Genomic DNA, 24182 nt, shown 5'->3' on the forward strand with positions numbered 1-24182 from the left:
CAAGAGTTGTGAGCAAGTGGGTCCCAGGTTTGCTCATTAGGTCAAGAACACTCCATATGGGCTCTTACAATAAACAGTAAAACAGAGCCTGAGTTAGGCTCAAAGAGAGGGAGGTGGGGGGAGGGCGAGGGGATAACATTTGTAGAGAAATTAAGGAAAAGCATCAGCTAGAAGAAAATTCAATAGAAGTAAACAGCCCAGCCTGCGATTTACATTCATGGCTTATTGCCGTGAAATTCAGAGAATGTCATTTACTCATTCGATGTACCCTCGCCCCAGCCAATTAAAGCTCTCAGAAACCTATCCGATCGGCATGTTTGAGCTTTGCTGCCTGAAGATTTACCCACTGAGAACTTTAAAAGGGCTCAGCGGCGAGGAGGTCGTTTCAACATCATCAGACAGCTTGCTGACAAACACTGCTTCAGGCCACTGATAGTAATGAAGCTTATTCTATCAAGGTATTATGGTAATTCCCGTCCCCGAGGGTGTCTCATTACCATGCTTTGCTCTACTTGGGTTGGTAATGTACACCCCAGGGTCACTAATGAACCTGTTGACTGATTCAAGTGATCTTGCTGTTGTAATGTAGTCTGTGTTTCAAGGGCTGCACATCCCAATGGCTCCATTTGGAACAGGAGTTTGCAGGAACAACCATTGTCTGGAAGAGAGTTAGCGACTTGTTTCTGGTCGATGGGGAGGGGGGGGGGGGGGGTTGTAAGTGGGCTGAAGAAGGGAGGTTTGTGAGTGGAACAGTTTTGGGGAACCCTCATCTAGGCTCTCGCTCAGGAAAGGAAATGTTGCTATCTTCAATACACTACAAGGGTTCAAAGTGCTGCCGCAGCTTGTAGATCGGAGAGACCACAGTATTGTATGACCGTGTGAGATTCCTCCAAATCTCCAGTTTCATTCCACATCACAAAGATGTGTAGGTTTGTAAGTTAATTGGCTTCTGCAAAATTGATCCTAATGTGAAGGGGGAGTGGATGAGAAAGTGGAATAGCATAAAACATAGTAGGAAAGAAGACTGCAGAGAAACATGGAAACAGAATGTGAAAGCTTCTGTATGACATAGAAAATATTAATTAAAGCCAATATGGGTCCTTGCTGACTGAGACACGAGAAATTATACTGTGGAATAAGAAAATGGCAAAGAAATTAAACAAATATTTTGTATTTTCACAAATGGACATACACAAAACTTGTGAAGGATAACAAGTCCTCATCTGTAAAATCAGAATTAATAAAAATATATTTTGGGGAAAACTAACAGGGAGAGAAGGCAATAAATCTGCTGGTAGACACAAAATGCTGGAGTAACTCAGCGAGTGAGGCAGCATCTTTGCAGAGAAGGAATGGGTGGTGTTTCGGGTCGAGACCCTTCTTCAGACTGATGTCGGGGAGGGGGGGAAGATAGAAAGTGGGCGGAGACAGTAGGACTTGTAGAAGAAGGAGGACGGGAAGGAAGGAGAAAGCAAAGGCTATCAGAAATTAGAGGTCAATGTTCATACCGCTGGGGTGTAAACCAGAAAGGTCAGATTGGGAATGGGAGGGGGAGTTGAATTGCTGAACAACCGGGAGACCAGGTTGGTTACAACGGAGTGGGCGAAGGTGTTCAGCGAAACGATTGCCGAGCCTGCGCTTGGTCTCCCCGATGTAGAGAAGTTGACACCTGGAACAGCGGATGCAGTAGATGAGGTTGCACGAGGTGCGGGTGAACCTCTGCCTCACCTGGAAAGTCTGATTGGGTCCTTGGATGGAGTCGAGGGGGGAGGTAAAGGGACAAGTGTTGCATCTCCTGCAGTTGCAGGGGAAAGTGGTTTGGGTGGGTAGGGACGAATTGACCAGGGAGTTACGGTGGGAACTGTCTCTGCGGAAAGCAGAAAGGGGTGGAGATGGGAAGATGTGGCCAGTAGTGGGATCCCGATGGAGATGGCGAAAATGACAGAGGATTATAAATCTGCTGGGTTTTGTTAGTGGTGACAGTGAATGCAATGTGTGTCGACTTCCAAAATCCCAAAGGTTTCAGATTGCAAGATAACAGATGCAACCATTTATTAAGAAGGGGGGGAGAAATAAACTACAGATCAGTTCTTCCGCCCTCTCCCCCTCCTCCCCTGTGCCCACCCTAGACTCCAACCTATTTCTCCTCTCCCCCCACTACTTTCCTTCCTCTAGCTTCACAATTTGCAGCTCTTCAACCCTGTCCCAGACCTTCTGCATTTATCTCTAGCCTTTGTTCCAACCATCTGCCTATCAACCCCCTCTCCTGCATCCACCTATTACCTACCACACTTTGGCCTGCCTCTCCCCTCTTCTAGCTTTCTTCTTCCCTCCCCCCCACCAATAATCACTGAAGAAGGATCTCAGGATCTCAATCAGAAAAGTCACTTAGCCATATTCTCCAGAGACGCTGTCTGATCTGCTGAATTACCAGCACTTTTGTGTACTAGCCAGCATCTGCAGTTCCTTGTTAACCTGGCACATATAATTAGTTGAAAAATGCTGGAATTTATTAATGGTAATGTAGTAACAGGGCACTCATAAAATAATAACAGATCTGGCAGAGTTTATATTGACCCGTGAAAGTAGAATCATGACTGATTAATCTGTTGGGAGTTTTTCTGAAATGTATAACTAGTAGAATATAAAAAAAGGAACTAATGAACGTGGTTTATTTGGTTTTTGAAAAGTGCCTCAAAAGTGGTTATTAAGTGAAATTAGAGCATGAGACTGGGGATTATTCTGGCATGGGGGTGGTTTGTTAATGGACAGGAAACACAGGTGAGGAATTGTGAACTCGTAGGCGAGGAGGCAAAGGGTGCTGGAGATTCAGCTAATCAGGGAGGTTCTACTGCAGTTGTACAGGGTCTTGGTGAGACCACACCTGGTGTATTGCGTACAGTTTTGGTCTCCTAATCTGAGGAAGGACATTCTTGCCATAGAGGGAGTACAGAGAAGGTTCACCAGACTGATTCCTGGGATGTCAGGACTTTCATATGAAGAAAGACTGGATAGACTCGGCTTGTACTCGCTAGAATTTAGAAGATTGAGGGGGGATCTTATAGAAACTTACAAAATTCTTAAGGGGTTGGACAGGCTAGATGCAGGAAGATTGTTCCCGATGTTGGGGAAGTCCAGAACAAGGGGTCACAGTTTAAGGATAAAGGGGAAATCTTTTAGGACTGAGATGAGAAAAACATTATTTACACAGAGAGTGTTGAATCTCTGGAATTCTCTGCCACAGAATGTAGTTGAGGCCAGTTCATTGGCTATATTTAAGACGGAGTTAGATGTGACCCTTGTGGCTAAAGGGATCAGGGGGTATGGAGAGAAAGCAGGTACAGGATACTGAGTTGGATGATCAGCCATGATCATATTGAATGGCGGTGCAGGCTCGAAGGGCCGAATGGCCTACTCCTGCACCTATTTTCTATGTTTCTATGTAATCACAACCAATGTCAATGATTAGGATGAGGGGACTGAGGATACAAAGCTGGTGCCAGTGGGGGATGTGAAAAGGATGCAGAGGGGCTTCAGAGGGTGTGGGACTGGGCAATGGGCAAGCCTATGGGTTGATGGAATATAATGTTGAAACATTTGATGTCATCTAACCACAGTGCATTTTCTAAATGGCAAGGTTGGACATTGCTGGAGTTCAGAGGGAGCTGCTTGTCCTTCTACGCGAATCACTGGACGTTATCATACAAGTAAAGCAAGAAATTAGGAGGGCAAATCATTTATTTATTTATTTATTTAATTCTTTATTTCGAACAGAATAAAAGAATAAAAAGCAAGTGTGAAACAGCATACAAAAAACTAAAAACAAAACAAGAATATTTATAAAGTGTCATAAACAATATCTACAAATAAATGATATCGTATGTGTCCGAAAAGGAGCAGGAAGAAGCCAAAGCTTATTAATTCCCACCCCTTATTCAACTGCGTATAATTATCTTATACACATTTAGCAGCTATATGTACACCATATGTACACCAGCAGCTATATGTACACCAAATTATTTACATTTATACACTAATCAAATATTTACAAAGCCATACAAAAAAAGAGAGAAGAAAAGAAAAACCCTCATATACTATACAGTATCTCTTAGTCATATATACAACCCATCACCCTATAATCATCCTTCCCAATACAATCAGTACAACAAATATCCCACTCACAATCACCTATCTTCATCCCAATATCCTTTAAAAAAAAGTGTTTTTGTACTGCTTAAACTGAATTATGTTTGTGCTGTTTTATCTCCTGTTCCAGACCATTCCACAAATTCACCCCACTGATTGCTATGCACATATTTTTAAGAGTTGTTCTGACATTGAGTTTTTTAAAATTATGTTCCCCTCTCAAATTATACCCACCCTGTCTTTCCATAAACAGTTTTTGTATATTTCCTGGAAGTAAATTATTTCTTGCTTTGTACATGATTTGCACAGTCTTAAATTTAACTGGATCGGTGAACTTCAGTGTATGTGACTTTAAGAATAATAAATTGGTATGTTCAAGATATCCAACATTATTGATAATTCTTATTGCTCTTTTTTGTAATGTGCATAACGGCTGTAGGTTGGCTTTGTAGGTGTTTCCCCATATCTCCACACAGTAACTCAGATATGGCAATATGAGTGTATTATACAGAGCATGTAATGATTTGTGGTCCAGAATGTGTCTTGATTTTCCCAATATTGCTATAGACTTTGCCAGTTTTGCTTTGACGTGGTTTATATGTGGTTTCCAGCAGATTTTGTGGTCTAAGATCACACCAAGAAATTTATTTTCATATACTCTTTCTCTACTTATGTTATCTATTTTCAATTGTCCTTGAGGGTTTGTTTTATATTTTCCAAATAGCATAATCTTTGTTTTGCTTAAATTTAGAGACAATTTGTCGACTATGGTTTGGGAATTATCCCGGGAATTAACCTTGTAAACCTACGCTGCACTCCCTCAATAGCAAGAATGTCCTTCCTCAAATTAGGGGACCAAAACTGCACACAATACTCCAGGTGTGGTCTCACTAGGGCTCTGTACAACTGCAGAAGGACCTATTTGCTCCTATATTTGATTCCTCTTGTTATAAAGGCCAACATGCATGAAATTTTCAGATAAGGCAATTTTTGATTTCACGGGATAAATCTCTACCAGAATATGTAAAAATGTTCCTGTTAGCGCATCGTTTCTTTGAGTAGATGTGATTGCACACAAACAAATAAATACACACACACACATCCAAGATCAGAATTTTATAGTTATAAGGATAGATAAATAGTTATAAGGATAGATAGACAGTTATGAGGATAGATAGACAGTTATGAGGATAGATAGATAGTTATAAGGATAGATAGATAGATAGATAGATAGATAGATAGATAGATAGATAGATAGATAGATAGATAGATAGATAGATAGATAGATAGATAGATAGATAGAAAAATAGATAGATAGATAGACAGACAGACGGATAGACAGATAGACAGATAGACAGACAGACAGACAGATAGACAGATAGACAGACAGACAGACAGACAGACAGACAGACAGACAGACAGACAGACAGATAGACAGATAGACAGATAGACAGATAGACAGATAGATAGATAGATAGATAGATAGATAGATAGATAGATAGATAGATAGATAGATAGATAGATAACAAGCAAGCAAGCAGCAGTGGTCTCAAAGGTTCTGTTTAACCCTTCCTCCATGATGGCACTGTTTGTGACTGAGGGTCTGATTCAGTCCGCAATCTGTTTGTGCAGTTATGAGCCTGCATTGGCGCCTCCAAGATTCAATTTGGTTGCAAGATAATATATTGGAATTTAATTATACTATGTTGAGCATGGTTGAGGCAAGGGATAATCTAATATTCAATGTAAAATGCAATGTAATTCAATGCCCATTCAATGTAAAATGATCTGGGATTACCATTGAGAACTGTGAGTGTGAGCGTGAGTGTGAGTGAGTGTGTATGTGCGTTTTTCGTTAAGGATATGTGCCCCGTACAACTTAGAGGAAGCTTGTATTTATGATGTGGATTTTATAGCCTCTGGATGTTCTTAAACAATTAAATCAACAGAAAAGCTGTAAAATGCTGGTCAGGTGAGGCAGTATCTGTGGAGAAAGAAATAGTTCATATTTCAGTTCAAATAAATGTGATGAACTCTGATGAAAGGGCATTGTGCTGAAATATTATCTCTCTTTCTCTCCATACATCTCCATTCTGTTTTCATTTCAGATTTGCAACATCTATGATAATTTTGGTTGGTGGTGAATGTATGTTTTGAGGCATACATACCTGCAGTGTAGAAGCATCAGGGCAAGCATCACCCTGAGAGTGATTACTGTTACAAGATCCTTCTGCAAGGAGCTGACAAGCCTACACTGCACAAATATGCAGCAAGTGCACCAGCAGTAATTGTACCGAGGCGCTGGTTCAGCTGCTAACTGCAGTGCTGCGTTTGACCCTGCCAATGTTGATAGAATGCAGCATGCAGTGACTGATGCATTCAGTTCTGTTTGCTTGAGATAAACTTGTGACAATGCTGATACACGCAGACACCTGACACACAGACAGCCCAACACACACACAGACACTGAAACACACCCAGATCCTCGACTTCCTCATCCACAGACCACAGTCAGTTTGAATTGGCAGAAATACTTCTTCCTCACTAACAATCAGTACGGCAGCCTACCTCAAGGCTGCGTGCTCAGTCCCCTGCTCTACTCACTCTATACACATGACTGTGTAGCCGGACAGTGTGAACTCCATCTTCAAGTTCGCCGAAGACACCACCGTTGTTGGACGAATTACAGATGGTGATGAGTCAGGGTATAGAAGTGAGATCGACCGATTGACCAAATGGTGCCAACACAACAACCTGGCTCTCAATATCAGTAAAACCAATGAACTGAGTGTGGACTTTGGAAGAGGAAGGATGAGGACCCCCAATCCTGTTTATATCAATGGGACGATGGTGGAGAGAGTCAAAACCTTCAAATTGCTGGGCGTGCATATTTCCGAAGATCTTTCCTGGACCCAGGACTGATGCAATTATAAATAAAGCACATCAACGCCTCTACTTCCTGAGCAGATTACGGAGATTCGGTATGTCTGAGAGGATTCTCTTGAACTTCTACAGCTGTACAGTAGAGAGTATCATGGCCTGGTTAGGCAACTTTGAACATCCAGGAGTGAAAAAGACTTCAAAAAGTTGAGAACACTGCCCAGTCCATCATCGGCTCTGACCTCCCCACCATCAAAGGGATTTATTGGAGTCGCTGCCTCAAAAAGGCAGCCAGCATCATCAGAGACCCACACCGCCCTGGTCACACACTCATTTCACCCCTGCCATCGGGAATAAGGTACAGGAGATTGAAAACTGTAACATCCAGGTTCAGGAACAGCCTCTTCCCTACAGCCATCAGGCTATTAAACACAACAACCTCAAATAAGCTGTGAACTTCAATAGACTATTATTATTATTATTATTATTATTATTATTATTATTATTATTATTATTATTATTATTATTATTATTATTATTGCACTGCTATTGTTTGTTTCTTGAGTATGTGTGTGAATGTATATATATATATATCTATATACTTAAAAGTCTGATCTTGTATGTGGATTTGTGTGTGTGTGTGTGTGTGTGTGTGTGTGCATAATTACATCTTGAGAAAAACGACACGCTAACAGTAAACAGTCCTCTCTTTCTGCCCTCCCAATCTCTGCCCTCCCTCTCTCTGCCCTCCCTCTCGCTGCCCTCTCTCTCTCTCTGCCCCCCTTCCTCTCCCTCTCCAGCCACGCCTGCGAGTTGGGGTTATGCATGAGTGGATAGGATGGGGTAAAAGGAGCGAATGAATAATATTAATATAATATTTAGGGGGGTGGTTGATGAGTGTGTGACGCCGCAGGCGCCCTACTTGGTCTAGTATATATATATTAGATTAAGTGGGACCCATTGGGTCCCATGTTCACACGGGAGGGCTGGTCCCCCAACGCAATAATTCACCTCCAATATTGGTGGCCGGGGGGGGGGGGGGGCGACATTCTGGAGTGCTAGTATGGGTGTTGTGGGCCAAAGGGACTCCAGAGGGCTAGTATGGACATTCTTGGGCTGGCAGCTCAGTCACTCAGGCCTGGTGGGCTGGCAGCTCAGTCACTCAGGCCTGGTGGGCTGGCAGCTCAGTCACTCAGGTCTGGTAGGCTAGCAGCTCAGTCACTCAGGCCTGGTGGGCTGGCAGATCAGTCACTCAGGGCTGGTGGGCTGGCAGTTCACTTACGCCTATTCCTTGAAATTCCATTTCAAACAGAGTGCAGGCCACCAAATTCAATTTCATAGCATTTCAAGCAGAGTGCAGACCACCAAATTCAATTTCATAGCATTTCAAGCAGAGTGCAGGCCACCAAATTCAATTTCAGACCATTTCAAGCTGAGTGCAGGCCACCAAATTGCCAAACAACTCATTGCATTGTCATTAAGGGCTAACAAATCATTTATTGCAACTATATTGCAGACTCACAGTTCAGTTGATTCACAGCTTAGAATGACAGTTGTGGCCTCTCCCTCGCAATCTTTAGATTTAGATCCTTTCTTTGTCATTCAGACCTTTCGGTCTGAACGAAATGTCGTTGCCTGCAGCCATACATGTAATAATAAACAACAAAACACATAATAAACACAAATTAACATCCACCACAATGAGTTCACCAGGCACCTCCTCACTGTGATGGAGGCAAAAATCTTAGGGTTACTGTCTCTTCCCTCCTCTTCTCCCTCTGCACTGAGGCGATACCCCACCGGGCGATGGTAATCAGTCCCGCGGCTCACCGAGCTTCACGAACGAGCCGGTACAAGCTCCGCGGCCCGGGGTGGTCGAAGCTGCCGCCCTCCAGTCCAGCGGGCGCAGCTGTTGCCACGGGAGCTCCGGAAACAGGCACTAACCTGTGACCTGCGAGCTCCCGACGATGTCGTCCACTGGCCCGCGGCTGAGCCCCGGATTCAGGTCGCCGCCGCCAGAACGCCGCCTCGGCCACCGGAGCACCGTCTCAGCCCTGCGCCGGGCCGCCCTCACGGGAGCGCCGTCCCATCCCCGAGTCGTGCCGCTGCCACCAGAGCGTCTCAGCCAGCACCGTCCCAGCCCCGCACCGGGCCGCCCTCACCGGAGCGCCGTCGTGCTGCTGCCACTGGAGCGCCCGAACGCCGCCACAGCTCAAAGACGGCCAGCCTCGCGTTGGTGAGTCCTGGCTGGCTCTGCCTCCGGAGCCTCGAGGTCGGTCGCAGGTTGGAGGCTGCCAGCTCCGCCATTAGGCCTCAGCGCAGACGGAGGCAGAGAAGGGGGATACGACAAGAAAAAGTCGCATTCCCCCGAAGGGAGAGACAGAAAGCCCTGTTTCAGCCCCCCCCCCCCCACACATAACACAGCCTAATAACTAAAAATGTAACTAAACAAGACAAAAAAAACAACAACAAAAAGTAAAAACAGACGGACTGCAGGCGAGCCACAGCCGTTCAACAGCGCCGCCACTTTCGGAGTAACCAACACAAGTCCAGGCATTCGGTGTTTTATAGTCCTGCCCACCCCCCAGAAGGGGCGTTACCTTCATCGTGGTGATTGTCAAGCGAGAGGACCAATCGGCTGATCTCAAGATTTTCTAAACACACATAACATTTTTATTTTTCATCGATCGAAAAAATCCTCGGGGCTGCCTCAGCGGAGGAGGACTGTGAGTAAGATGGCCAAAAATCATAGCGATATATAGTAGCGTTTTATCTAAAATCAATATACAGCGCAGACAGAAAGTGGTCAAGATGAGACTTTTAGTTATATACATAGATGTATGTGTATACTTGTGGGTATGTGTTTTTTTTTTCTCTCTCGTTTATCATATTGTTTACAATGAACTATGTTTACATATTCTGTTGTGCTGCAGCAAGTAAGAATTTAATTGTTCTATCTGGGACACATGACTCTTGGCCCTCTCGCTTGACACCGTGACACACACACATCTTGAAATAAATGCCTGCAGGCAAGTTCCCAGGCCAGGGCTTGTCCAGGCTGCAGTGTCATGGAGCGGCCTGTGTGGACCTAACATCTGCTTTTCATTGTTTACAGAGCAAGGAGATCGGCCAGCAGATGCACGAGGAGCTGCTAAAAGTCACCAGCGAGCTGTACACCGTGAGTATAGGCGGACAGTACAGTGAGCTCCAAACACATTTGTGTATTTGTCTCCAGTGTTAGTCTCCCTCTATAGCCGCTTCCTCTGCTGGCTTCTGATGAATCCTTCTCAATCATTGTAGGGACACTAGAGTACGGAGTCTCCACATTGCCCCATTCTCTTTTATTCCTGTCCATGGCCTCTACTCCCACTCACTGCCACAAGAAAACAGCAGCAGTAGTAGGCCATTTGGCCCCTCAAGCCTGCCCTGCCATGCAGTATTGAAGATGCCCTGCCATACAGTATTGAAGATTGAACAGTACAGCATAAGAACAGGCCCTTCAGTCCACAATGTATGTTTCGAACATGCTATCAAGCCAACTCTAATCTGCCTGCCCATAATCCATATTCCTTCATTCCCTGCAAATCCATATACCTATACAAAAGTATTTTAAACACCATTATCATATCATGGTAAGTCCATCTCAGGCTTCAACTCCTACTCTGTACCAGTTCTCCACTCCTCTCAATACTCAGGTTTCAAAGATTTACCTACCCCCACTAAATGACCTGGGATAGAGAGTTTCAGAGATTCTCCACCATCTGCAAGAGGTTTCTACGTACATCAGTTTTAAATGACCTATCCTTTATCTTGTAACCGTCTCCCCTAATTCAAGACAATAATGACGAAAAACGTTTTCACCCAGAGAGTTGTGAATCTGTGGAATTCTCTTCCACAGAAAGCAGTGGAGGCCAATTCACTGGATGAATTCAAGAGAGTTAGATATAGATCTTAGGGCTAATGGAATCAAGTGATCTGGGGAGAAAGCAGGAACAGGGTACTGATTCTGGATGATCAGCCATGATCATATTGAATGGTGGTGCTGGCTCGAAGGGTCGAATGGCCTACTCCTGCACCTATTTTCTATGTTTCTAAGATTCATCCACTAATGAAAGTATCTTGACATTTACCCTGTCGTCATCTACCTCATGCATGTTTCAGTCAGATTACCCCTCATTCTTATAAACTCCAAACAATCAACCTCTCTTGACAAGCCAAGCCTCTCATCCCAAGAATTAGTTTCCTTTGGACTACCTCCAATATCCTTTCTTAGGTCAGGACACCAAAACTGCATGCAATACTCCAGGCCACAACAACATCCTGTACCATTGTAACTTGTGGTATTTGAGTACGGTATTTGAATCTTTCAATCCTTGCCACAGTCCTTTTGTGAATAATCAGGCCTTAATATTTCAGTTTGGCTCTCCATCCTGTAAATCAGTGATGGATGCCTACCCTTAAAAGTCACCTTGCAGTGAACATATACACCATTCAGGGAAGTTTTATTTCAATTTAACGTACGTAGCCTTGAAGGTGATTGCCCAATGTTCTGAACTGTAATGAAACTGTTACCTCTATAGATTGAGGGAGCAGAGCCAAGGTTGGGCAGTAATCTTAGTCCAGGGTCAATTGAAAGGAATATCCTGAAATGAAAACCTTCCGGGCAACATATTAATCACCAAGTGCTGTCATTTCAAGCAGAAATTATATCCCAAACTTTCAGATGGAATATTAATTTGATTGATTGACCCAGTCCACTTTTGTTGAGCATGGTGATGCCAAGAAAGGGATCAGTGTAAAATGTCCACTACTGAGATGGAAAGTTAGTTGTTCATCCTAGTTTACATTCCTCCCTTCCTTGGTTTGACTGTTGAGTTGTACCTTCAGCTGCCTCCACCATCATCTCCTCTCTAAAGCTCGCCCCCTTGCTCTTCATCTTCAAAGGTGGGGTGTTGGGATGGTGCAGTGGATAGGTTACTGGACCAGTAATCTGTACACCTGAGCTCAATTCTGCATTTAATAATATAAGTAAAAAACACACAGCTAGTCTTTGTACAGGTTCTCACATGATCAAGCGTTTGGGAGGCCGGTAGGATGGATGGAGTGGATTTTCTGGTTACGGCAAGGCTGCAGGCACCTTATACGGGTGGGAACAGGGCATTCATTCTCCCCTCACACCCCAGGATCTCAGCAACTTTTGTGCGGCACGGTGGCGCAGTGGTAGCGCTGCCGCTTCATAACAACAGAGACATAGTTCGATTGTGACAACGGGTGCTGTCTGTAGAGTTTGTATGTTTTCCCCGTGAACGCGTGGAATTTCTCCGGGTGCTCCGGTTTCCTCCCATGTTCCAAAGATGCGCGGGTTTGTAGGTTAATTGGTTTCTGTAAATTCCCCCTAATGTGTAGGATGTGAAAATTGGCATGGACTCATTGGGCCGAAGGGCCGGTTTCCACACTGTATCTACAAACTAAACTAAACGGGGGAAGGGGTGAACCGAACAGAGCTGGGAGCACTGAGCAGACTAACTCTCTCATTCACTGAGAGAATGAGGTTGGCTGGCGACCACTCTTCCCACTCCTGCTCACTACCGTCATGGCTGAATCTGCGATCCTCTCCCGCACACTGTTGCTGCTGTGCATTTCCAACTTACGAACAGCTTGGGTTACGAACAGTTTTCAGGAACAGATGCTTGTCATGACGCAGGGAACCAGGATGATCATGAATAATGTTTTCTTTTGTGAAACAGTGTCGGTAATTTAGTGAGGAACCAATCCTGTGAGTTGCCTGATGTTGATGGAGGCACAGGTTAACTGGAGGTTGCTGCGGTGGATTGGTGGAGGTGCCACTAAACTGCCTTCTCCCTCTGTTAGGTGATGAAAACCTACCACATGTACCACGCAGAAAGCATCAGCGCGGAGAGCAAGTTGAAGGATGCCGAGAAGCAGGAAGAGAAGCAGTTCAGCAAATCGGGGGACATCAGCGTGAACCTCCTTCGGCACGAGGACAGGCCGCCGCGCCGCAGCTCCGTGCGCAAAATCGAGAAAATGAAGGAGAAGGTGAGGCAAGCCGAGGATCACACAGCTCCACTGTGCCATCTTTCCCTTCCCGAATCAGCAGGGCAGGCGATGTGCCCACGTAGCACCAGGTCACGGGGTAGTGAGCCGTCCCCAGCTTGAGTCCACAACACAAAATGCTGGAAGACCTCAGCGGGTCAGGCAGCATTTGTGGGGGAAATGGACAGAGACAATGTTTCAGATCAGGACCCTTCTTCAGCCTGATGTAGTAGAGGAGAGATAGCTGGTAGAAAGGTAAGGGGAAGAGGTGGGGCAAGAGCTAGCAAGTGATGGTGGATCCAGGTGAGGAGGGGTTGATTGGTAGATGGGGTAGAGAAGGGTGGAGATAGTAACCAAGTTTGGAAGTAGTAAGTGGAGAGGACAAAAGGGTGCAAATGATGGGATCAGATAAAAGAAGGTAGGAAGTAAAATGTAGTCAGAGGGAAGGATACTGGGTAATTGGGTATGGGGTGGTGGAAGAACAAAGCGAGATCCAAAGGAAGGAGAGGCGGGTGATGAGCTGATGATGGAGGGTAAAGGAATTGGGTGCAGGGATGGGGGATATATATTTCATTCCCCACCTTACTTTCTTATGATTGACAGTTTATTTCTATATAGGGGAAAATAGGTTGCAGGGAAATTCATTGGAGCGATGGGATTGCGTTGTGAGCCAGAACAGACTCAATGGGCTAAATGGTCTGTTGTAAGAAAATTGGAAGTATAATATGAAATGTTTCCGGATCAGGGTTTATTGACAATCCCAAAATGCTCCCGAGAAGCAATGAGCCATCTCCTTGTACCACTGCACACCTTCTGATGAAAGTACTCCCACTATACTATATAGGTGGAAGATTTAGCATTTAGATCCAGTGACAAAGAAGGAACAGTGATTGATTTCCAAGTCAGGAATGGTGTGCAGCTTGGCCCGGAACCTGCAGGTGGTGGTGTTTGCATCTGCTGTCTTGTCCTTCCTGGCATTGAGGTTGGGAGTTTGGACGTGGTGTTGGTGTAGTCTGAATGAGTAACCCCAATGCACTTTGTCGACAATATACCTGCTAGCCACTGTGTGCCAGTATAGGAGGAATGAATTGTTATACTGGCTGCCAGTTGATGGACTGTGTTGTCCAGGATGCTGTCAAACCTCTTGAGAGTTGTTGAAGCTGTGGTCTCCTCCAACACACTCCTGAGTTGTGCCTTGCACATTGTGGAAAAGGCTTTGTGTCATGGTGTCAGGAGGTGAGTCATTCATCACCGGATGCCCAATCTATGACCTGCTCTTGTAGCCATGCAACTCATGTGGCCGGTCTAGTTCAGGTCCTGGTCCTGTGTTGATAGTGGGTGACTAAATGATGGCAGTTCCATTAACTGTCAAGGTTAGATTCTCTAGTACTGGAGATGGTCATTGCCTGGCACAACTGCAGCGCATCTGTTACCAACCAGTTGTCAGCACGTGCCTGAATGTTGATTCAGTCCTGCTGAGTGTAGGTATGAGCTGTTGCATTTGCAGACGAGACTTTAATGAAATTGATCAGTGTACAATCATCATTGGACACTGCTGACCTTCCAATGGAGTGGTTAATTAGTTCTTGGTGGCGCTGATTAAAGTGGGGGTAATTAGCAGGATGCTTGGAGAAATCTTCTATTATTCGGGCTGCCTGCTGTGCTCCCTGAGTGGGCAAGCACGACGACACATCTGAAAACTACAATATTTCAATGTATTCATTGGAGTGCTGGCTTGTATCTTAGCAAGTCTCGGGTTGGTCTTTTTAAACTCACGACTACCATGAAAGGGAAATATATTAGTCAGGGAATGGTTGTCTGGGATGAGGATGTAACATCTGCCTGAATGATTGTCAAAGGTTTCTGTGTTGATCCAAATTAAGGGTCTTAACCCAAAGCATCTACTGTCTATTCCCTCCACAGATGCTGCCTGATCCGCTAACTTCCTCCAGCAGCTTTCCTTTTATTGCTCAAAGATTTCTGTATTGTTTAGGTTCTGTTTCTTGCTCTATAGCAGTTCAAATGCATGAGTTTCTATGGAAACGGGTGTGCTCCATTTGCAAAAGTGTGCCAGTTGGGAGTGTTAGATTATCAAGCACAACTCCGGCCCTGACTCAAGGCAAACATTAATTTACAATCTCAGTGAAGAATGAATCCTGGGGCAATATGCAGTCACCTAATATCAGGAACCTGGGTTCCAACTGTGCTGAGACTGATGATTCATCTATCTGCCGTGTGTTCGGGATCACCTCAACTCAGTTCTCAGGGCAATCCAATATAAAGAAGACCAAATATTTGTAAGGCTCTCAAACCTGGTGTGGGAATTGACAAGAGCTCACGGCAATAATGGATGTTATTGTAATTTTACAATTAACGAATCTGCATTTGCCTCATACTAGTTCTGATGAAATGAGAAATGTTTGCTTCAAGCAGTATGATCCAAATGCTAATTGGAAACTCAACCAATTATGATTAACAAATAAATACAAAGTAGTATCGGCAGGCATTTATCAGTGTTGTCCCAACATAAGAACACAAGCAAATAGGAGGAGTAAGCCAATCAGTCCCTCAAGCCTGCCCAGCATTCAATACGACCACGGCTGATCTGCCCCTGACCTCAGCTCCGTGCCAGTTCCCATCTCCCTCAATTCACCGATCTTTCAAAAGGTCATCTTGATTTTCTTTAAATACCCTAATGACCGAGCCAAACATGCACATTTGCTGGGTTTGGCTGTGAATGTCACTCTTTTGTAAGTTTGTTGGAAAATTAGTAGGCAAACAAGCAGAGAATGCTTGCATCATGATGAGCACTTGGTCACTGAATGTTGATGTTAAAATAGGTGGTTGATGGTTGGCACAGACTCAGTGTGCCGAAGGGCTTGTTTCCATGTTATACCTCTTATCACTGTAAGTTTGAGACACATATTGGATGTGCTCCATCCGAACGATTGGGCCAGCTTAAGGCTCTGGAGGATCCACCTGTTCCCAAGGCCCACTGAATATCTACGTAAATGGTACAATCTTAATGCACACATCACTTTGACATTCATTTGTTATGAAAATTATACTATATGCATGGATGCCATGTAAACAAGCTACCTGAGGCAGCCCAAGGTGTCTTTGAATGACCCAGAAGAATACATCTACTCACTAGGTTCTCAAGGGATTTTAGAAATGAAGGTCACTTGCTGGTGAGTGGTTGGTGGCTGCCACCTTTCAGAGTTAGATACAATACTACACTGGCCTTCACTGGGCCTGCAGGCAAGTCTTGTCCCACAGCTGACAGTGAAATTATGCGCCCCACTCGACCAACGCCGGTGGACTTCCTTTGTGTAAATAGGCTTAGGAACAGGTTCCCACCATCATTCCAGATGGGCTAAGGTCAACCTAGTGCAACTTTATCTGGAGAGATGTCTCTTTTTGAACAGTATATGATGCGCACAACCATTGATGCATTGTTGTACCAGACACTGCTGTTAATTAAGGACTTGCTGGTGGTGGTGGTTCTACCTCAGTTAGTCACTTCACTCAGCAACAACACAGCCTCGATAACCCCGGACTTACATGCATCACAGTGTGTGTGGGATTTAATTAAGTCAGATCTGCTGGCAAGAGTTACCGCAACTTGGCCTAGTCAGTTTGACGTGACTACACAGAGGGGGTTTCCCTTTGTGTCTTGGCTGCAATACTTTTAACCTGTACATATACCGTCTATGTTACTCTGTGGATGACAGCACTTGCGTCTGCAGAATTAAATACAAGCCTTTGAACCACTACCCAGCAAGGAGAATCGTAGGCACGGGTAAGGATTTTTCAGCTCTTAGCTGTAGCTCTCTTAATATGCCCAATGAGCCGAAGACGTTCATGGTAGTTCTATTGGGCTTTAAGCCCAGCTGCTACCTCCAACACAGTGCTGAAGAAATGCCGCACTGTCAGAAGTGTCTGCTGAATTAGACAGCAAGTCTGGGTCATGTCTGTCTGTCTGATATGCTAAACTTTAATCACCGATTCACACTAGTTCTATCTCAACCCACTTTCTCATCTACTGTACACAATATGTGCAATATACAGAGGCCAATTAGCCTACAAACCCGAATGTCTGGGATATGGGAGCAAACCGGAGCACCTGGAGAAAACCCATGTGATCACAGGATGAACATGAAAACTCTACACAGACAGCATCTGAGGGCAGGATCCAAAGTGGGTCTCTGGCACTATGAAGCAGCAGCTCTATCAGCTACACCATTGTGTTGCTTCATATGAGTGAAGCAAGTTTCCTTATACAGAGAGTGTTAGGTTCCTGCAATACGATTCCAGGGACGGTAGAACACAGAACAGTACAGCATAAGAACAGGCCCTTTAGCCCACAATATCTGTGCAGAATTTGATGCCAAGTTAAACTATTATCCTCTGCCTACATGTTATTCATGTCCCCCATTCCCGGCATATCCATGTGCCTATCTAAAAGTGGTGGTGGAAGCAGATACGATAGTGGCGTTTACAAGGCTTTTAGATGGACACATTCTGGAAATGGTGGAATATTGAACACGAGCAGGCAGAGGAGATGAGTTTAAATTGGCATCATGTTCAGCACAGACATTGTGAACTGAAGCAACTGGCCCTGTGCCATACAGTTCTATGCTCTATTCTTCTTTACACTAAGTAATTTGAGACTACTGCAGGAATATTATTAGCTCAGAGATAATTCCTAAAGAGAGATTCCTCTGCCCGCTTCACATTATCACCTCACTCGCTTGCTTTTGTTGTGGGAGGGGTAAACCCAATCTGCTTTGGCCAACACCACTTACATTTGTCAGACGATGGTCCATCTGATCTGAGGTTGTGTAGACCGCGATCAGAGTTGATTGGTTTGGTACATTTACTCTGGTTCTTTGCTCGATTCACTCTGGCTGAGCGAGACGCACGCTTGGATCCTGCATAAAGCTGAGTACATCCATCTGGTTCCTGTTGTTGCAGGAAAATAATTACCTTTCACTCAATTATGCTTCATGTCATTGGTATGTCCCAAGGTTTTTTTAAATAGTAGGTGGAAGGGTGGGTGAATTACCAGCATTATCAGGACTTGAGTTCAAACAGGAGTCCTCCTTCTAATCAGCTTGAGCAAACCTCAATTTGCATTTTGATGGTGTGGATTAGATAGGATATAATTGTCAGGATATTTGCAGGTCAAAACTGACAGTGATGATGGAATTTAAGTCATGGCCACAAATGTTTGGAAATGATCATTAGTAGAATGGATAAATCAGAATCAGTCAGCTCGCATTTGCTTAGCTTAACATGAACACCAAGTGAAATATTGGTGTAGGAAGAAACTGCAGATGCTGGGTTTACATCAGAAGATAGACACAAAATTCTGGAGTACCTCAGCGGGTCAGGCAGCATCTCTGGAGAAAAGGAGTGAATGGGGTTTGGTCCAACAAAGTTATAATTTACACCCAAAGTGGGTGTAAATTTCATATAACAGAAGTACATGTGAAGAACTTCGTCCCATTGGAACTGCACATTAAAGTAGTAAATGGTAAGAGGTTCAAAATTCGATGTGATGGGAGCAAATTTTATACAATGGATGACCATGTGGTGAGAGTGAAACCTAATGTTGTGAGGAATGTAGTAAATATTCTTGTATTTTCCTCCACAGCGTCAAGCCAAGTATTCTGAGAACAAACTGAAGTGCACCAAAGCAAGGAATGACTACCTGCTTAACCTGGCAGCAACCAACGCTGCAGTGGCCAAATACTACATCCACGATGTCTCTGACCTGATTGACGTCAGTATTCATTGCTTCTCTGGTTATCTTTGCGCTTATTATGATGACACACCTAGTGGTTGCACAATGCCCTCCCAGTTAGGGGCTGCACAGTGGTCACAGCTGGTACAACTACCGTCTCACCGTGCTAGTGACCCGGGTTTGAACCTGACCTCGGGTACTGTCTGTGTAGAGTTTCCCACGTTCTCCCCGTGACCGTGTGGGTTTCCTCTGGGTGCTCCAGTTTCCCCCTATGTTCCAAAGATGTGTGGGTTTGCAGGTTAATTAGCCTCAGTAAAATTGTCCCTAATGAGTGGGGAGTGGATGAGAAATGTGATTACATAGAACTAGTGTGAACAATGTTCGGCGTGGGTTAGGTGAGCTGAAGGGCCTGTTTCCATGCTGTATCTTTCAACTAATCAATTAATTCTGAGACACAGGCTATGGAATGCCTCAACACCATGAGCAATGGCTGAGTGGGCAGGAGTGGAGAGGTTGGGGTGGCAGCAGGACAATGGAGCATAGTATAGCAGCAGGCCCTTCAGCCCACGACATCCATGCTGACCCAGATGCAAATTTAAAATAATCCCATTTGCCTGCACATGGTCCACATCCATCTATTCCCTTCCTGTTCACTGGACTGTCTAAATGCTTCTTAAATGTTGCTCTCATATCTGCTTCCATCACTTTCCACTGGCAGCGTGCCGTGGGCACACACCACTCTCTGTGTAAAAGCAATTATCTTGTAAATCTTTAAACTTTCACCCTCTCACCTTAAATCTAAGCCCCCTGGCAGTTGACATTTCCAACCTGGGAAAAAGACTGACTATCTAGTCTATCTTTGCCTCTCATCATTTTATAAACTTCCATTAGGTTGTCCCTCAGCCTCAAAAGGGAAGCCAATAAATAATGGCCATTGAGCCAAGGTTGGTTAGCTCAAGAAGCAATTGTAATCCTGGCTGATAAGTTTGACAAGGCCTCAAGTGAAAACACCCTCACCTCTTGAATCAGCATTTTAAACTGCCATCTGAAATTACCTCCGCCTCTGAAATCCAAAAGTATTCCAATTCTGCCAGCTCTATTTTGTTCTGGCCTTCTCTATCATTCAGCCTGAAGTAGGGTTCAAACCCGAAACATCACCTATTTCTTTTCTCCAGAGATGCTGCCTGACCCGCTGAGTTACTCCAGCATTTCGTGTCTAACCGGTATAAGCCAGCATCCGCAGTTCCATCCTACATAGTATTCCAAAGATTCCATAACCACCTCGGTTTGGTGAGATAGAAACTCAGATCCTTTGGTTTCTGATTGCATTACTGCATCTGCAGCCAGTATTGGTGAAGCCATTCAGGACAGAAAGAGGGGCTAAAGTGGAGCAGAGTTGTGGCATGAAGCAGGAGCACGTCATTCCTCCTGATTACCTGAGTGATGCAAGGGAGAAGTAGCAGTTGCTTCGGGGCATGAATTTCCTTTGAGGAAGAATGTGAGGACGGGGTCATTGCTATCTCGCAACGACTAGAAATGAAGCAGAGCTAACTGGGGCCGCACAGTGGCACAGCAGTAAAGTTTCTGCCTTCTAGCGCCAGAGGCCTGTTTCCGCGCTGCATCTCTAAACTAAACTAAACAAAACTGAGTGCCAATGCCAGAGGCGACACTGCAATCACTTATGATGCGGCTTCAGTCAGCCCACAAAAACCTCTTGAATACACTTGATTTATTCAAATGTAGATAAGACCAGCCAGTGGGATCACATCCCCCTGTATGGCCAACCACATCCTCGCTCTTTACTGTTGAACAAGTCTCACTAGAGATGGACAGCTGGTGACAGACTGTTGCATCCTTCACCACTGGCTGAAGGATTAACATTCAAGCACAGGTCCGTGGGGCTTGCGGTTGGCTGGGTTACCGGCCCTGCTCATTGTATTGAATTGGATTGGGTTCAAATGCTCCCCATCACACTGGGCTGAACTTCAGGCTTTGTCCTGTCCCACTGTTCGTCATTGGCAGTTTGCCACCCAGCCTGTGGCTGCCTGCCTCCCCGCAGCCTCTGCCTCCCTCACAATGATGTGCACAACTTCACCTCCTTGTTCCTTCTGCTGACTGAGAGTCCCAGATGGTCGTCTGCTCTTTGGCTTCTGAGAGTTATAACCCCCCCCAACTCCGTTCCATGTCCCGTCCCGGTGTTCTCAGAAGCACAAATCCAGCATTGTGTGATCCATCCTGCCAGACATTGCTGGTGAACCAACCCTTGAATATATGCAAGGAATAGGAGCACATACACACCTATGTTAGCAGCCGTTACCATAGTAATGTGACTTTCTATAAAAAGCATTACATAATGAATGATGGGTTACTTGGAGTTAAACTCTGCTCAATGAGTGCATGGTTGCAGAAGACAATGCAAGATGGGGGGAGGTTTCTGCTTCAATGCTTCCCCTCCAGCTTTTCCTTCTCCCCCTCCCCCATCAAACCGTGCTTATTCAACGCAATAATTTTACTAAAGAAGGCGATTCACCCTTTGTGTCTCTATTCCCCTCAGTAATCTCTTTTATTCATGATCGCAGCTTTACTTGAGCGAAGCAGGGTTAATTTACACCTCACTCCCTTAGTCTGCACAGTACAGATGGGTTGCAAATGTAAATCAAATCCTGCTGAGAATTCTGTGACCTTTTTAAAATTATGTTTTTTTTAAATAGTTGGAAAATTGATTTACAGACCCAGGAAATTTGTTTGTCCCGCGTTGCTCCTCGGACTTGCTTCTGGTGCCCGTGATATGAGTATCCAATGGCAGAGTCCCGGAAAAACAGAATTCAAGGGACTCAGTTCACTAGTTTGGAAAAATTTGGGCAAAATTTGCTGGAAGTGAAACGTGCTCTGACCACATTGGCTTTCCACATACCTGAGCGGACTTGTCATCCGTAATCATTTTCATTCTTCGCATGCAGATTTAAAAGTGCAGCAGGGTTCCTAAGTAGCTGTTCCAAAGTAGGTCACCCTCACTGGGGGAAGAGGGAAGCTTTGCTTCATATAGAAAACATACCCCGATGTAATAAAAGCATCAGAGAGCACTGAGGAGAGGCTGGGCTAAGCTCCTGTTCATCACAATTGTGGGCAAGCAGTGGATTTCCATCCAGGGTCCCATCTTGTATTTGTACAGTATTTTGTGCATGGCTTGATCGTAATCATGTATTGACTTTCCGCTGACTGGTTAGCACACAACAAAAGCTTTTCACTGTACCTCGGTACATGTGACAATAAACTAAACTAAACTCATCTTGGTCTACTCCACACATATGGCAAGAGTTTTTACACAAACTCTTTTGGATAAGCATAATGTTTGACATCGACAAACTTTCACCAAGTCATTTGAGACATCAGAGGTGGTGGCAAAAGAGACTACTGGTGCTGAGATATTGAATAAAAAAGAAAGTGCTGGAGGAACTCAGGGAGTCAGGCAGCATCTGTGGCAGAATAATGGTAAGATACGCTTTAGGTCGGGACCCTTCTTCAGTCAGTCTGAAGAAGGGTCCTGACCGGCAAGATTGTCTGTCCATTCCCCTCCATAGTTGCAGCTTGACCCGCTGAGTTCCTCCAGCACTTTGCTTTTTAATATTAAAGGTGGTTATAGCTGAAGATGATTCTGTAAAGAAGGTGATATGGATCTGGTACTCGCAATTCTGACAACTTGGGCAGAGGTGGGCAGCACAGTGGTATACTTAGAAGAGCCATTGCCTCACAGCTTCGGTGTCCTGGGTTCAATCTTGGCATCCGGTGCTATCTGCGTGGAGTTTGCATGTTCTCCCTGCGATTGCCAGGTTTCTTCCTATATCCCCAAAACATGCTGGTAATTGGCCTCTGTAAATGACCCCCAGTGTAGGTGGGTGGGTGTGTAATTAATGAGCGTGGGAGGGAATAGGTAACAAGTAGGAGAATGGGATCTGGCGGAGACTCATGGACTGAGAGTCTGTATTGAGTTGATGGACCAAGTCATGAGAGAAATATGGAATAATGACTGGGCAGCAATGTGGTCGACAGTCAACGGCAATATAACATCCTTCCATTTTCATTGAAGTCGTCGGGTACATAACAGGAATGCACAACAGGAAGTTAATTTAACACCAAATCAATTATGAGCTTGTTACAGTATGTTCCTTTCCAAGCAGAGATTATTTAGGTGTGGCAGCTTCAAAGAACAGTCTTGTGTTGCAGTTCAGTGCATGAGTTTTGCGGTAATTAGCTCTTTTCCCAATTCATGTCATTCTTCCTCTAGGTGGTTTGAATTTGCTTAGAAGGCTTTTAGATTGAAGTACGTGTGTTTGAGGTTAACACCAATACAGGTTTCAAATTCAAATCAACGCTAGACAGATCTTTATAGATTCACACCTGAACTTGATCTGGTGTGGCTTTGGATGTAAACATCTTTTGAAGAGTAACTGTGGAGAAGTGCAGATAACCAATGCAACTTTAAACCATTGGCCACACAACAGCTTGACTTTAGAATGGAGCTCGCGATAGGTTTTGTTCCAATCGGATTTATTTTCAGATAAGTAATTGATTCAGGCCCCAGCAGGGATTGTGTGTATCATGGGTTGACACTTTGGAGGATTACTGAGGGGGTGGAAGGTTGGGAATAAGCATTACACTGCAGCATTAGTTTAGTTTGGTTTAGTTTTGTTTAGATTAATTTAGTTTAGAGATGCAGCATGGAAACAGGCCCTTCGACATGGGCATCACACGCCTCAGCACTCGTGAGTAAGGCAAGGCAGCGCCTTTACCACCTCAGGCAATTGAGGAAATTCAGAGTGTCTCCGAGGATCCTCCAGTGCTTCTACGCAGCGGCGGTGGAAAGCATCTTGTCCGGGAACATTACCATCTGGTTTGGGAATTGCTCTGCCAAGGACAAGAAGGCTCTGCAGAGAGTAGTGCGTTCGGCCGAACGCACTATGGGAACTTCACTTGCCCCCCTGCAGGAACTATACATCAGGAGGTGCAACTCCAGAGCCAACAATATCATGAGAGACCCCTTCCACCCCTGCAACGGACTGTTCCAGCTGCTACGGTCAGGCAAACGCCTCCGTTGCCATGCGGTGAGAACAGAGAGGTTGAGAAGGAGTTTCTTCCCAGAGGCCATTCGGACTGTAAACGCCTATCTCACCAGGGACTAACTCTACTGAACATTTTTCCTTCCATTATTTATTATGTAAAGGTATATGTGTGTTATGATTGTGTTTATAGTTTGTTTGGTTGTTTGTCTTTTTGCACAAAAGTCCGCGAGCATTGCCACTTTCATTTCACTGCACATCTCGTATGTGTATGTGACAAATAAACTTGACTTGAC

At 44.8% G+C, this 24182-nt stretch overlaps 1 protein-coding gene across 2 annotated transcripts in view; it reads left to right on the forward strand.

The window, feature by feature from the left end:
* srgap3 (SLIT-ROBO Rho GTPase activating protein 3) overlaps positions 1-24182 on the forward strand; it is a 190716-nt gene that overhangs the window by 113772 nt on the left and 52762 nt on the right. For both annotated transcript variants that reach the window (XM_033036793.1, XM_033036794.1), the window contains exons 4-6: positions 10142-10204; positions 12898-13083; positions 18740-18868. In XM_033036793.1, coding sequence (XP_032892684.1) covers positions 10142-10204; positions 12898-13083; positions 18740-18868 — 378 coding nt within the window. The remainder of the gene's footprint in view (positions 1-10141; positions 10205-12897; positions 13084-18739; positions 18869-24182) is intronic.

Source organism: Amblyraja radiata, chromosome 18 (genome assembly GCF_010909765.2).
Source record: "Amblyraja radiata isolate CabotCenter1 chromosome 18, sAmbRad1.1.pri, whole genome shotgun sequence".
NCBI classification, from domain to species: Eukaryota; Metazoa; Chordata; class Chondrichthyes; order Rajiformes; family Rajidae; genus Amblyraja; species Amblyraja radiata.